Source organism: Rana temporaria, chromosome 4 (assembly GCF_905171775.1).
Source record: "Rana temporaria chromosome 4, aRanTem1.1, whole genome shotgun sequence".
Classification (NCBI taxonomy): domain Eukaryota; kingdom Metazoa; phylum Chordata; class Amphibia; order Anura; family Ranidae; genus Rana; species Rana temporaria.
In genome coordinates this window covers 87,643,640-87,659,231 of record NC_053492.1, presented here as the reverse complement: position 1 = coordinate 87,659,231, position 15,592 = coordinate 87,643,640, and the positions used below count along the sequence as shown (strand labels likewise).

The following is a 15,592-nucleotide window of genomic DNA, read 5'->3' as shown; positions in this document are numbered from 1 at the left end:
GCCTGAGTCATCGTTATGCTCTTTGGACAGGGGTGGTGTTCAACTGAACAGGCTAGAGGTGGAAAGGTGACTTGTAATGAAAAATAAATGTTACTTGCCAAGTGATGGTGACTAGGATGTGTGAATCACAAGACTTGCTGAACAGATTTACAAACTCGTGTGTGTGTGTGTGTGTGTGTGTGTGTGTGTGTATAGAAAATAGCTGGGAGAAAATCTCTACAAAGTGAAAAGTATTCGTCTCTAAATTGTCACCGGATTTCCCATGGTAGATTTTCCTTCAACTCATGCTCTGGTGACATGAGTTGACAAAAAAGTCTATACGTACACATCTGCTTTAAATGGTGGTGTGCGCAATATTCCACAAAATGCACTGATAGGTGGATTTATACTTTAAACACTGTATTTATGGTTGTCCTCAATAATCAGCACATGGCTGCCTTGCTCTAGGAGTGGAAGTTTTTGTTTTTGGTCTGTGTTTTTTATAGCCTTGCTCCCCCCAGTCTGCTAATAACTAACTTAATCTGTTCTAGTAAACTGGTGACTTGTCGTGACAAGAGGCCGTACACGCTGCTTGTATGTAAACACATCCATCTAATGGAAAGTTTCACTTAAGGGCTGTTATTTTTTTTTTCTCTGTATTCTTTGATATGGAAATCCATTTTGTTTGTGGTATAATAGTAGATATTATCCCAACGTGGTTATGTACACACAGGGGAAAGGGGAGTTTCGATCTCCTTGGATTGAAATGGGGCAATGCTGGCTGGGAAAGCCCATGACAATGGACCATAGAATAGCAGGCAAAGGGTTTTAGTCCTTAAAAGAAGCCGCTCCGTCTTTCTATTCCTTCTCTGGCAGTGGATTGTCGCACTTATTCAGCTCCACTATGTGCTATTGTAAAGGGGCCAACCGGCTGCTTGGAAGGAGGCGATGAGGTGAATGTCTGGGAGAGTTCATAAACAAACACTGCGCGGATTGTTGAACTTGCTTTCTCATCAGTTCATCAAATACAAAGACAAGGGGAAAGGAAAAGAAATGTATGCTGAACTCGGGATACTTAACCCATGCTTTGACAGAGAGCCGCAGGCTTTAAAAAGAAAAAAAAAAGAGCAAAAGGACAGTGAGTACAGCTGACGAACCTATGGGGAAACCAATTGGGACACTGAGTAGAGGTTATACCCGTGGGGGGAGGGGGGGGTGTGGGGTAGTAGGGGTGGTATACCCGGGGGTGGAGGTATGTCATAAGCATTAGTCAAGAGTGCTAACTATGCCCACTCTTTCTACCCCCTTCTTCCATTCATAGAAGGTGTGAATGGAGAAGGAGGGAGGATGGTGTTCATAGTCTGCACTCTTGCTAGGGCAAAGTCAATTTTAAATAGAATGGGGAAGTGTTTGTGTTTTTTGTTTTCTCACTTTCAGTCCCAATAAATGTGGTCTGGAAAAAAAAAAGGTGAAACTTCCGAGCGACAACAAAGGCAGCAATTATATATATATATATATATATTTATATATATTTAAAAAAGACAGGACCTTTTTTGAGTTGGTTCTGCTTAACTGGCACCTGGAGTGTTCATTGTAATTACCCCATAGTATCCCTCCAGTTTCATATGTTCATATGTCCAGTGCACAGTTGTTCAACAGTACCAAGTCCTAATGAGGGGGGCCCTTTGGTTCCCCAAAACACATTTTTGTTTTTTGTGATTCTATATAAAGTCAAATCTGGACGTTATCCATTCAGTTTTTTTGGTGTTTTTCTCCATGCTTGTCCAGTCCCTACTTAATCGCTGTGCTGCTTTATTCAGTGTCCAGTGGAGAGAGACCAGACCTGAGTTACTTAACTGCAGCAAAAAATAAAATAAAAATCAGGTGTCCTACCTTGCCAGACAGCACTGTGGTATGTGACAGAGCTGTGTAAAAGTCAGAACCAGGTAAACAGAAAGAACATGGCTGTCATATGTAATTTATCTTTGTATTTCATCTTTTGCTTTTTGAAGGGTTGTGGGATTTTCCACTGTTTTCCAGGATCATTTCTGAACCCCTATAATTTATACCAAGCAGTACCTTGCGCCATATGTCAGGGAAGAAACCTGTAACATCATTGGTGTTTCATGCATCAGAGAGGTTGGCTTTATAGGATTCTTTCAGATCACCGCCCCATGTCCTCCATTGCACAATTGGTGACCTGTATAATTATACTGTCACTTTAGCACTCCATGGCCCCATTTACATTCCAGTATAAAGACATGATGAACAGCAGTGATGATCCCTTGTCGTGTAGAAAATGATGACTCCTCTACATTTTATCTTTCAAGGAGGTGACCCACGTCATCATGGAAGTTTATTTAGTATGTCATTAATTTTGAAGTATTTGGTACTCCCAGTGATCCGCCACAGACTCCTGTACCTGTGAAAGGGTTAATTGCTGTGTTTATTTACTTATGTATCACAGTGTATTCATTGCTTAAATCGCTAATTGGCTTGGTACTGTGACTGTGAACATCAAGGGATTAAATTAAAGGGATACCACATGAATGATACACCCTTTCTTATAATAAGGCGTTGCCTGTTTTGGGTGTGTTTTTTTTTTTTTTTTCTTCTTCACAGTAGTTTTATAGATCATATTGTGAAACAGAATAGGATAGGCAGAATGTGTGTGTGTGTGTGTGTGTGTTTTTATATATAATCTTTAGTGTGTGTGTGTGTGTGTGTGTTGTGATGTAATTTTGAAAAAAGTAAATAATTGTATTTTTCATCAGAGGCAAGTCCAGGTCAAAAGGACGATGGTACAAAATTAACGGTACACTAGTGTACACCTAAATCCACTCATAAAAGTGGAATATAAACGAACCTCAACCTATACTTTCAACGTTTCCTTTGAGAGACTTAAAAAAAAAAAATCCCTATTTGACTTGTCACTATAAGGAAAACGGGACTGCCCAATTGTGTTTTTTTTATAAATAAGGGAAGGGGGGTAGGGGGAGAGAGCCTGAAAGTGGAATGCAGGAGTAACTTCTGATAGGCAAATTATGGTTCAAAAAGAGCTTTTCCCTCTTCAGAGTAGACAAACCGATTCCATTACATCCAAGTTTTATAGTACTTTTCACATTTTATGTTGTGATGTGAGGACAAAGTCCTCCATCTTGTTTATTTCTTCCACTTTATTAAGCCAGAGACCAATGGTCGTGGCTGTGGAAGTTTCCAATTAGAGGGAATGCAGATTTTGGCAAAAGGTGACAAATAATTGATCTTTGTAAATCTTCCCTGGAATGGCTGACACATACATGTAAGAGGAAAAAAGGCCATGATCATTGAGAACCTTGTAATCTGTAAATTTTTTAACAATTCTCCGAACCTCCTTCCAGAAATGATCGTGTTTGGGGTAGAACCAAAACACATGACGTCACGTTCCCTGCCCCGCCTGGCACCTCCAACAGCGGTCGGTAGTGGTTGGGAAGAATTTATGTAATGGGGATGGTGGGTGATACCGCTGCATCAGAAGTTTAAAATTGGGTTCCTGGATCCTTGTACAAATTGAGGATTTTAAGGGAGAATCTGACAATGTTATTCTGTTGATCTGGTGTAAAAGTGTAGTCTAGATCCGTTTTTCTCATTTCATTATACAGGGCAGTTGATGGTCTTCTGAAGAGGTGACCAATAGTTTGTACATTTTAGAAAGGACATTGTTTTGGTTGGATTTTTACTGCATTTCTGGGCTACGTTCGGAGAAATCTCTTAACTTTATGTCCTGCTTGATTTGGGTTCTGTGAAGATGAGCTCGAAACTTTGCCAAGTTTTTCTTGCAATTTCCTTATTACTGAGACAGGAAGCGAGTGAAAATGTTTCCAGTGGAAATGCAAGCAACAATAAAGCCCCCACTGGAAAGAGCCACCACTGTTAATGGGTAACCAAAAATGTGTCAATTTATAAAACAGAATTTTGGATTAGAAGGAGAGTGTACTTTTTTTTTTTTGGGGGGGGGGGGGGGGGCATTTGTTCTGTTAACCACAGACTACACTGTCCTTGTTCACTGTAGAGTCCATTACTGTCCCTTTTTAATATAGCGTCCCCAGGACAGAGGAGGAAGAGATTATTCTCTGAGAACCAAATGGCAAAAAAATGATTTTTAAGGGCCAGTTCACACCAAATGCAGTGCCGTGTGTCAAAATGCATGGAAAGTAGGTTATATGGTTTCCAATGGCAATAGTTCACAACAGTGTGGTAAGCATTCCAGTTCCAAAAAAAAAAAAAAAGGTTCCTGTTAATGAATACAGAGCTGCATTAACAGAAATATGGTTAATTTAGTAAAACTGTGTGCTCCACGCTTTTATTACTCCTATCTTTTTATACCAATAGTGAAACTTCCACACTATTTCCTCAATTGAAACCGAATGAACTTTCCTAACATGACAGGGCCAACTATAAACACACAAGTTTTGTTTATTTCACTATGCAGGAGGAATGAGGATGAACCGGGTTATTGCGTTTTTGCTTTGCATTTTGCTTTTGTTGCCTCTTCAAGGAAGAATCTTGCTGAACAAGCTGAAGATGCTTTGAGGATTATTTCTTGGGGTTGGGCCTAGAGTTGGCCAATGGTTTGTTACCTAGTAATGTCACTTACAGATGACTTCACTAACCAGTTTTACCACTTCTTGAAAGCCATCCACAAAGCCGTTTACTTGATCTTCAGAATTATCATTGTTTTTTCAGGTCTCTGCTGGGTAAATCCTCTGCTTTTCAGTATCTTCGCCCTAAGGTTGTTGTGTGCAGTATTTTTTTTTCTTACATTTTAAAATATCAGCTTTCTTGAGGTACTGTGGCCGGAGTCCAGCAATCTGTTGGCATCAGCTCAAATGGGTTAAGTCAAGTTAAAGTATCACTGTATTCACTTAATGGGGGAAAAAATAGACTAAAAGATTCTTGAAAAAGAAGACCTTTAATACTTGCCTGTCCCAACACCCGTTCCTACAATGTTTGCTCCACTTCTGAGTCAATCTGCCCAAAGCATCTTTTATATATGACAGACCTTGGGTTTATCATATGTCTGCTTTCTGTGGTTCCTCCTTCTGGCCCTTTCATTTGTTTTTGAGACACAACAAGTAACTTTGGAGCCCCTGGAAAGAACCACAAAACATGTGATTTCACTTCATGAGTGATCATGCAATGCAACAAGTGAATTGAAAGCATATGTGAGCCCTGATTATTTTAAAAGTAACCTTCCATGGAAAAAACAAAACTTACCTTCACCCAGCTTCGAACACTTACCGTAGGTATGGGTGACATCACTGTCCCTCCTGTAAGAGCCAGGTACTAGAAAATTCATGCATTGTTCTCCTGTGGTGGTTTGGCAATAAATCACAGTTAGGTCAACCATGCCTTCTGGAAGCAGGAGATTCATTTACGTTGATCGTGACAACACTAGCAAGATAAGAGTCCAGTGATCGATAAAAGGTAATTGGCAGATGTTGGATCAAGAGAGTAAAGGACGACCGATACTCCCAACCAGCCCAGGTGAAAAATCATAAGGAGTGGCCTCAGTCACTCCTCATCGTTTATTCACCTGGGCTGGTCAGGAGTAGCAGCGATCCATTCCTTTTATATTTACGAGCCCCAAGATTGGTATCAGGACAAACCTGCTGCACCCCATGCTCCTGGATACAGGGAAATGCTATAACTTTTTTGAGCGTCGGGCGTTCTAGAAACTGTCTGAGTGAAAATAAACAAACCCCTATCTCTCTTTTGGCAAGGTTATTCCTTGACAATCTTCAAAGAATGCGGGGTGTGGTTTTTGTTTTTTGCCTACTTGGCCTCACTAAGAACACACATGCTCACTGCTCATACATGTGACATGTTTCGGGATACATTTGTTTGCCTATAGTCCTTGTGGTGATTCAGAAAGTGTTTGTTTTTTTTGCAGCGCTCCCCCTTGGAAGTAACTGATTTTCTAAATCGTGCGATTAATATTCTTAAGGAAGTCACAAGTGGTGACCTAACGCGTGGGAGGAGGCGGGTGATGCCGTTGTCAGCCAAGAGTCAGATTGTGGCTGCCTATGTATTTTTAAAGGCATATCTTATCAGATTTTATATGCTCAAAGAGAGGGTCTCTGAAAGCAGTATCGGCTATATACCACCACCAAGACAGGGGCTACTATCCTGAAGAGACCAGTGGAAAAAGACAGCAGTCTATCCACACCTCAAGGGGGGACTAAGCGTATTTGACCTATATCTTGGGTCCACACCCTGAGGTGAGCGCATTGCAGGGAAGGTGGTGGGATCACATTTGCTTAATGGTGATAGATATTACAACGTTTGTGCAGGGAGAATTATTTTATTTATTTTTTATGTTGATTTTTCACTTTGGGACTTGTTTTGAATTGGCTTTCTGTCATTCTCCTACAAACTTTATTTGTTCTATCACGGATGATTTGATCACAATTTTTTTTTCTTTAACACGGATGATTTGATCTTATTACTTGATGCGGAGTGTCAGTCACACTTTATTATTGTAATGATTCATGTTGACTATAAGTTCATTTTTTATACAGCAATAATATTATTGCACTATTTTATAATTACATAGTTACTTCTAATGCCGCGTACAGACGGTCATTTTTTGTGATGAAATAAAATGACATTTTTAAAAATGTCAATTAAAATGATCGTGTGTGGGCAAAATGTCATTTTATGTCTTCTGAAAAATGACAAAAAAAAAATTCGAACATGCTCGAATTTTTTGTGTCGTTTTTCAAAATGTCATTTTTTGTGTCAATGAAAATGATAGTGTGTGGGCAAAACGACGTTTTTAAACCCGCACATGCCCAGAAGCAAGTTTTGAGACGGGAGGTAAAACTACCATTCATAATGGAGTAAGCACATTCATCACGATGTAACAGACAAAAAAGCATGAATCATCTTTTACTAACAAGTAACCAGCTAAAAGCAGCCTCAAGGCGAATAGAACTTCCCCTTTAGAGTGCCGTCACTTTGTTCATCATTTTTCAAAATGATGGTGTGTATGCTACATCGTTTTTGAAAATGAAGTTTCAAAAATGTCGTTTTTTTTCATCACTTCAAACGTCATTTTTTTTTCATCACAAAAAATGACCGTCTGTATGGGGCATAAGGGGAGCGCTGCATAATCACCACTTGTATAATCCTGCATAGTTATGGGGAGGCATTGGTATGTGAGCAGCACCCTCCACATACAGCATATAGAATTTCTCTGAAAGGTAGAGGTAGCGCAGAAGTGTACACAAATTCACAATGCTGGTATTTTGTAACTACTGTTGAGTACTGCTTGGACCTTGAAGAAGGGAACACACTCTGAAAGCTCGTCCATGAAAAATGTATATGTTAGTGCAAATAAAAAAAAGTATCACGGACAGTACTCAATTTTCTCTGTCACAATTGCACTAAAATGGCTACAATCACTTCAAGTCATAACTGCATTATAGTAAATAACCACTAGGTGGCAATGCATCCATTTACGTCTAGAGCTTTGTGACCAAACAATTCAAGTGTGTGTGTGTGTGTGTGTGTGTGTGTGTGTTTTTTTATATATAGTAGTTGAAATATTGTAACCTATAAATAACTACAATAGAACATGCACATATGCAAACTGTTTAAAAGGCTGTAAATATATAGTCAGTCTGTGTGTGTGATATATACATCTTATGTATGTTTTTACATGAGTTTATTTTGGGACATTTTAATTTTAGGGCTGCAAAAGAAAAACGTATTTATAAAAATTGAATACGCAAAGTTGCAAGCACTGGCAATGCATAAAAGACCAAAACCTTACAATGTAAAATGATTTTAACACCTAATAGAAGCATTTAGAAATTGTACATTGCTTTCTTTTTAACAAATCCCTTAGTAAGTAATGTAATACATTTTTGGTTCTGATAAATTTATGTTTAAAACCACCATGCATTTTTGTTTTTAAATCTAAATGCCACAGAACAGAATATAAAAAATAAATAAAATTTATTGCAACTTGCCAGTCCTTTTTTAGATGCGGTGGCTGCATTAATTTCCTAATTTCAGACTCTGAACATTTTCAGAAAGTGCAGAAATATACCTGCTGATTCTGATAGAAATACTGTGGTAGAGTTACTAAAACTGCATTTAGAATCTCTGGTGCAGTTGTGTATGGTAGCCAATCGGTTTCTAACTTCAGCTGGTCCAATTAAGCTTTGGCAATTAAACCTGGAAGCCGATTGGTTCCTATGAAGAGCTGCACCAGATTTTGCACTCCCTAGTTTGGGGTTATTTACCGAAACGAAAGTCTCTCAAACAATGTTACCAGCTTTCCCAGAACTACAAAACAACTCTCCTCTATGTAACAGAAATGAGGAGAGGGAGATGTATTGAGTGCCGTAATAAACTCTGTAGAGGCTCCTAGGCAGTCGAAATCTTGCAGGTTTCTGAAGGTTTCTTGTGCATGCGCTCTAGTGGGATATTGAACTAAGTAGTGTGCACATTGGACACTAAATGGAACTGACCATCACTACTGTACATTACACATACATTCGCTGTACCAAAATCTTTTACAAACCGATGAAAGAAGGTGAGCTTTTTAAGAGACAAACTGTAAAGTGAACCTGATGTCTTTGGATTATGTACTTTAAGTTGGTGTTGGGTACATTACAATAATACAGTACTTTCTTTATAAAGTTTACGTGCCTTTTTTGAGTTGATTAATTTTTTAATCTCTTGTAAACAATTTTTAAAAAGGCTTCATTTGCAATTTCTTTGCACGATCAAATCATTATATTGATCCGTTGTTGCGGGCCCTTAAACTGCATGGGACCCATAGGCGGGTTCCCACTCTTGCCTGATTGGTACTCTGTGTATTTGTAGTCCAAATCTGGAATGCAGCCTAGAATGACAACGCTCCTCTATAAATACAGTATGGTGAGTAAGCGTTGTCATGCTAGGACAGGAAGCGTATTAGTGGCAGGATCAGCAGGTGTAAATAATAAAGAATGTGACATTTGAATTCTTCTGGTGTTTGCTTTGTTTTTGTATGATGAGTATAGATAAAAACCACTACAAATTACTGGAATTGATTGTATCTTCAGAAGTCCTTCTATAAATGGTTACTAATGTGTGTCTGTCCTTGTGTGCAGGTGTTCATATCTGTGAACTGTCTGAGTACAGACTTCTCCTCCCAGAAAGGGGTAAAAGGGCTGCCGCTCAACATCCAGATTGATACATACAGCTACAACAACCGAAGTAACAAGCCCATCCATCGGGCCTACTGCCAGATCAAAGTCTTCTGTGATAAGGTGAGATACATCTGTCGGTGTGATGGAAGTGCCTCCAGCACACATCTTTGTAGGTTTCGTCATATTTTCCTTTTTTTAAATCAAAGAGCTTTTATTCGAGCAAAACAATAACGTACAGGGCATACATGCAGCATTCAGGTACAGTACATGACCGGTGATCATGAATAAAATGCAGGTACAAGTGTGTCGACAGTAGGTACATAGAACACAGGTGGCAGGGATTACAACAACGCTCAAACCCAATCACCCCAGAATGTAGACCCAAGTTGGCAGAGTTGACTGTCAGGCCACCCACACCCCTCCCAGTCTCCCATTCCCCTCTGCACGACCGGAGACCCCTCAAGCGCATCTATCGCTCCTGGGTACATGTTGCAGATGAGTTCAACCATTTCCCCCAAATTTTTTCGTATTTGGCCGGGCAGCCCCTATGCGAATATACCAGTTTCTTATACGGCAGTACACTGTTGACCTCTGCCAGCCAGTGGGATAGCTCTGGGGGCTCTGGTCGCATCCACACCCGTGCTATGACCTTTCGGGCTATGAACAGCGTCTCGTGTAGGAACACTGCAAGGGATTTAGTGATGGGGGACCCCATTCTGTCATGGAGGAACTTCACCACCTGTTCCCAGAAAGCCTGGACCTTTGCGCACTGCCAGATTAAATGGAAAAAGGTGCCTGTATTGTGGTTGCACATTGGACACGTGGCGGGAGAATCCCTCCTGTACTTGGAGATCCTGAGGGGTGTGAGATATGCTCTATTTAGGATAAAGGTTTGCGTGAGACGATCTGACAGTTTCGGGGATACAAGTTTACAGGCATCTAAAGCGTCACTCCACTCGTCATCTTCCAGTGGGCCCACCTCCCCCTCCCACCTGGGCTTTAGGGCGTAGGCAGACACTGTTGCATTCGGGAGTGTGATCATAGTGTGGAATTGGGTGATCAGTTTTTTGGGGTCGGGGTATTTAACTGCTGCCATAAGGGGGTTGTCGGCTAGGGCCAGGTCGTCCTGGGGGAACTGGGCCTGGAAGGCGTGTCGCAGTTGGGCGTAGCGGAATAGCATGTGGTCGGGCAGGTCATATTCGGTCTGTAGCACATTGAAGGGTTTGAGTTTTCCGTTTCTGGTGACATGGGACAAATAGTAAATTCCCCTAGTACTCCACACCTCAGTGGCTTGCATGCGTTCCAGCTCCGGCAGGGCAGAATTGTGCCACAGGGAGGTGTAGCCATGTAGGGGCGATATGCCCAGCCTATCGGAAACCACGCTCCACACCCTCCTGTAATGGTACAATAGGGAGTGACGTCCCCCCACCACCTTCACCCCCCCTGCTATCACCACCATGGGGTCGCCTATTGATTGGGTCCATGCAGGGCACAGAAGGCGAAGGAACCTAGTCCTGTCCACCTTGTCCACGTGGAATAGTTGTGACATCTGGGCAGCCAAATAGTATGCATTAAAGTCTGGTACCGCCAGTCCGGCTAGGTCTGTCGGATTTTTCAGTCTATGCCAGGGGAGTTTGTGCCTTGCGGTGCCCCATACAAACGGCTTAAGAAGGCATATTTTCCTTTTCATTTAAAGACTAGACCTATACAGCAGGAAATTTGTATCTATTTATCTGCCTAGCATTTCTAGTCAAGCTGCGAACACAAATTTTTAAATATTGTTTTTCTGTTGTAGGGTGCCGAACGTAAAATCCGAGACGAAGAACGTAAGCAGAGCAAGAGAAAAGGCAAGTGTACTGAGCCCAGCCCCCAGATCAATGCTTGTAAGTAGAAATGATACAATTGTCCCAATACGTCTCACTGACCTGTTAAGGTGCACACAGGGTTGTCTAGGTGCAGTGCGTTCTTTCCAGCATTTTGGTGTATCTGTGAGGAATAGGTGCCGTGTCCTGTCCTGCTGCATGCAGCCTGTTGAAGTCTGTCAGGTAGCAGCTGGATGCTTCACCTATCCCCCCCCACCCCCTGTACACACTAAAATGCCAGGAGGGATGCATTGCACCAAGATGGCACCATTGTGTAAGAGGCTCAAAAGAGGAAACGCCAAGCAAAATCAACTATACGGCCCATACGTGTCCTACACGCATATGCATAGTATAATTCTGTTTCCTATTGCTGTAGGAGTCCTGTTAATATAGCTCCCATTTTGTCCCTAATTTCGAGGGACTGTCCCTGATTTGGACAAAGTCCCTCTGTCCCTGTTTCCTCCTCATTTGTCCCTCATTTTGGTCTGATTATATATATATATATATATATATATATATATATATATATATATATATATATATATATATAAATTGTGCACTATTTATCTTTCAAAAAGTGTTTCCCAGTGCTAAACCTTTCATACAAATTCTAAATTGCTGCATTTGTAAATTTAAAAAGCCAGTATAAAGGAATAGTAGTGCTAAAAAAGATTGACTAGGGTCCGAAGGTAGTAAAAAAAAAATGCTGTCTAAACTGCACTTTATGTCCAAACTCCTCTCCATGACCACCTTGGTCCCTTAAGCCAGCTCTGAATGAGTCCGTACTATATCCAACACCCTTATTTGAGGGTTTTCTGTGTTATTTATAATATAAAGAAAGAGAACATTGGACAAAACTTAATTTATGTTTGTTTTGAAAATGGGAGGAAGGGTTAGAACTCTTGTTGGGTTTTTGTCTTTACTTTTATTGGGGATTTCCACTTGCTCTCCAACATGGACATATAGCAATAATTAATAAATTATACTTTTTAGCAGAGAGGCTTAATATATCGCTAATATTTTTAATATCGTCTGTGTCATAGCAAGTTTTTTGTTTTTGATTAAAACTTATCAAAGAGATAAGATGGTGTATACGATTGTGTGGATTAATCAATTCCTCTTTTTATTTTGTTGTGTAGTTACAGATGTTAAAGGAGGACTGCTTGCGTCTCACAAGAGGACGGACATCACAGTGTTTAAACCCATGCAAGACATGGACACACAGCCTGTCCTGTTCATCCCCGATGTACACTTCGCCAATCTCCAGCGCACCACCCATGTAAGTATTTTTATTCCCCTATACCCTTTTTATATTAAATGCAAAGCAAAATACATGTCAGGTTTAAACTTGCCAGGTAACCTATAGAATGTGTGTATGTGTACTAGATCTTTATTGTTTTTAGCTGTGCTAAAAAATTACAAATCCATTTTTTTATTTTCAGTTAGAGTGCCTGTTTCTAAATCCTCCAGGTATTCTCACAAAGTTCCAGCACTTTTATTACTATAGGCTAGCAAGATTGCCCATCATAGTAAGGAGCCTGTAGAAATGTAGGGACAGGGTGGATTCATGGCTTGGTTGCAAGCTCCAACACTAAGAATTGTTGGAGCTTTGACTGTTGGAGCCCATTTGGCAATCAACCATAACAGGAGGGAATAGTGACTGTAGATGACAGCGCTTTAAACCTAAAGCAGTTTTTTTCATTTTGTTTTTTGATGAATAGCTTAACAGTACACCATTTATAGTCCACTGAAGAAACCAAAGGCAACATTCCATAGGGAATGACTGTTGAGGCCTCCTCTGTTATCTAAAGGAATGGTTACCCGGTGGGGCCCAATTCATTTTTATTTTTGTATGTTTGGGTTACTGCAAAGTAAAGTCCTATAATTTAAGTCTTGGAAAGCAAATTATATATTTATTAAGTCTGTGTTTTGTTTCCATTGTATTCCAGGTACTCCCCCTTTCACCAGAGGAGATGGATGGGGAAAGGTAAATATCCTTTTGGGTTCTTTGTAAAGATTTGGATAAGAGATCTGGCAGTGCTAAGAGCAATTTCTACATAGTTGAAGTATCCTATAGTGATTAGGCTTTCACTTGTTTCTAATAGGATTATAGCAAATAAAAACTGATTGGATGCTTAAACAAAGTCTATAATTTCACCCCTAACCTCAGCCAGCATGAAGACCCAATCTCTCGGCTGCTTTTGTCTTCTGCTGGTATGTCACTTCTTCTGGGTCTAAGCTGCAACTGGGTTCTGTTGGTAAGGGGTGGCTCTGGTTGGCTGCCTCTTCAGCAATAAACCAACCAGCTCCTCTGCATAGATCCTGGGCAAGGCTGAGACCTGGAAGTAGTAATCCACCTCTAAGCAACCATCATGCTAATTTGGGGGTATGTGTTATTAAGGAAGAGGGAAATGGTTCTAAATTTAGTTTTGTTTGGCATGTTGAAGCAAAAAAACACAATATTGAATTCATTTTATAAAAAAACACAGGTGTAGGATGTAGACCCGATCTTGTACAGTCTGCACATGTATATACAACATGAAAGATTTAAATCTCCTTTGTTTTATGTTCAGCTCTGGTATGAAGAGAGGGCCTTTCAGTCCTGAGGAAGACTTTGGAACAGCTCCTGCTAAGATACCAAGAATAGATGAACCTAAGAGAGGTATATATGGTTTTCGTTTTGTACTTCATCTGCATCTGAGAAATCCAATAGGCATTATTTTTTTTAATGATTGGGTCTTGGCCTACAGAAAATTCTTCTTCCAGTTAAAAATTCCAAGTAGTTAGCTGGTGGAAGAATTGGAGGCTCCGTAGAAGGTCTTGTACATAAAATGGCTTATACTAGTTCACAAAAAAACTGAAATTTGTTAATTGCACTTAACTTTTCTTATGTAATTTGAAAGTGGACATAATCACCGTGCAGAAACCCACTTACAATGCACAGGTTAAGTCCATTGCTCAGGGTAGAAGACCTGTCCTTGCACCGTTGGTCATAATGTTTTTTTTTTGTAGAGAGATTAGAAATTCAGAAAGCATATTCATGTGTATGTAAACCCTAGCAATTCGGCTTCTCTCAAATTTTAAGCCAAAAACAACTGGGTGTCTGGTATTCCAAGGAGAACAGAAATTGCAGCAATTTAAAGTGAACCTGTATTTAAACAATTATGAAGACCACTCATTCTCAATCCTTTTTTTACCCTGGAGGAACCATTAAAATAATTCTCAAGTCTCAGTGGACACTGATGATAAAAATACATTAGCTTGATAAGTAAGTTGCAGATTTTATAATAAAGCAATATACATTATATACCTAGAGTTTTTTTGCACCCAAATTTAAACCAATAATATAGAAAAAAAGTGCCAATTACACTAATGGTCAATGGAGGAAGGTCACCTTACGGTGGTGGTCAGTGATTAAGAGTCCTCTTATACTGGTGGTCCATGGGAGGGGAGGGAAGAATATTACTATTAGACAGATCAAAAGATCATTGGTGAAACTTGTTGCTTACCTGAGAGAAGAGAAGACTTCTGCACCTACCTTGATGGCTCTGCTGGGTGACATTGACCCCAGAACTATAGTCACCATCAGGTGGGAGATCATTCAGCCTGCACTGCTCAGGGAACCTCTAGAAATCAATGAAGAAGGCCTAGTGTTCCATGGAACCTTGTTTGAGAGGCTAATGTAGGTCCCCTTTCTTGATACTTTGTTGCCTGGCTGTTGTGCTTTTGCTTTGGTTTCACCTCATTATTAAAGGGGTTGTAAAGGTTAGTTTATTTTCTAAATAGGTTCCTTTAAGCTAGTGCATTGTTGGTTCACTTAACTTTTCTTTCGATTTCCCTTCTAAATTGATTTTTTTTTTCTTTGTCTGAATTTCTCCCTTCCTGTTCCTTCTCAGTAAGCTTGCCCCATCATTCGAGCCATTCTGGCTGGGGGCTAGTTGTCGTGCTCACCCCGTCCCTTGGAACTACATCCCTGTGGGGAGACACTGTGTTCACAGTGTCTCCCCGCAGGGATAGTTCTAGGGATAGTTGGATATAGTAAAGTCCCGAGGGAGGGAGCACGCTGACTAACCCCCAGCCATAACGGCTCAAATTATGGGGGCAAGCTTACTGAGGAGGAACTAGAAGGAAGAAATTCGGACAAAGAGGGAAAAAAAACATTTAGAAGGGAAATCTAAAGAAAAGGGTAAGTGAACCAACAATGCACTAGCTTAAAAGAACCTATTTAGAAAATAAAAAACCAACCCCTTTAAGCACTCACCTGGAGCAAGTATAGAGATAAAGAATTCAGACAATTTTCCTGATACTCAGTTACAACATGCTTGTTCCAGGTCTGTGACTTGTACATGTCAGACACAGCCAAGCAATTCGTTTTTCAGATGATCAATGCCCCAGTATGCCTCTCATGACAGGTGTACTTTAGCCAAGCTGAGGTTTACATTACATTGGTTGTTTCAGGGGATATCAGGGTTGTTGTATGCAATTACAATACACTTCATGCTGATCATTGTGACAGGCTGCTTGCCTGTACATGACCTTGGATGTATTGGGACAACTATGTCCAAT

The 15,592-nt window shown here is 40.4% G+C and overlaps 1 protein-coding gene across 4 annotated transcripts in view; it reads left to right on the top strand.

The window, feature by feature from the left end:
- GRHL1 (grainyhead like transcription factor 1) overlaps positions 1–15,592 on the top strand; it is a 53,077-nt gene that overhangs the window by 30,965 nt on the left and 6,520 nt on the right. For 2 of the 4 annotated variants that reach the window (XM_040348617.1, XM_040348616.1), the window contains 5 exons: positions 9,126–9,284; positions 10,960–11,011; positions 12,166–12,305; positions 12,976–13,013; positions 13,600–13,688. In XM_040348617.1, coding sequence (XP_040204551.1) covers positions 9,126–9,284; positions 10,960–11,011; positions 12,166–12,305; positions 12,976–13,013; positions 13,600–13,688 — 478 coding nt within the window. Of the gene's footprint in view, positions 1–9,125; positions 9,285–10,959; positions 11,048–12,165; positions 12,306–12,975; positions 13,014–13,599; positions 13,689–15,592 lie in introns of all 4 variants that reach the window. The other 2 variants (XM_040348615.1, XM_040348614.1) reach the window with 1 other exon arrangement.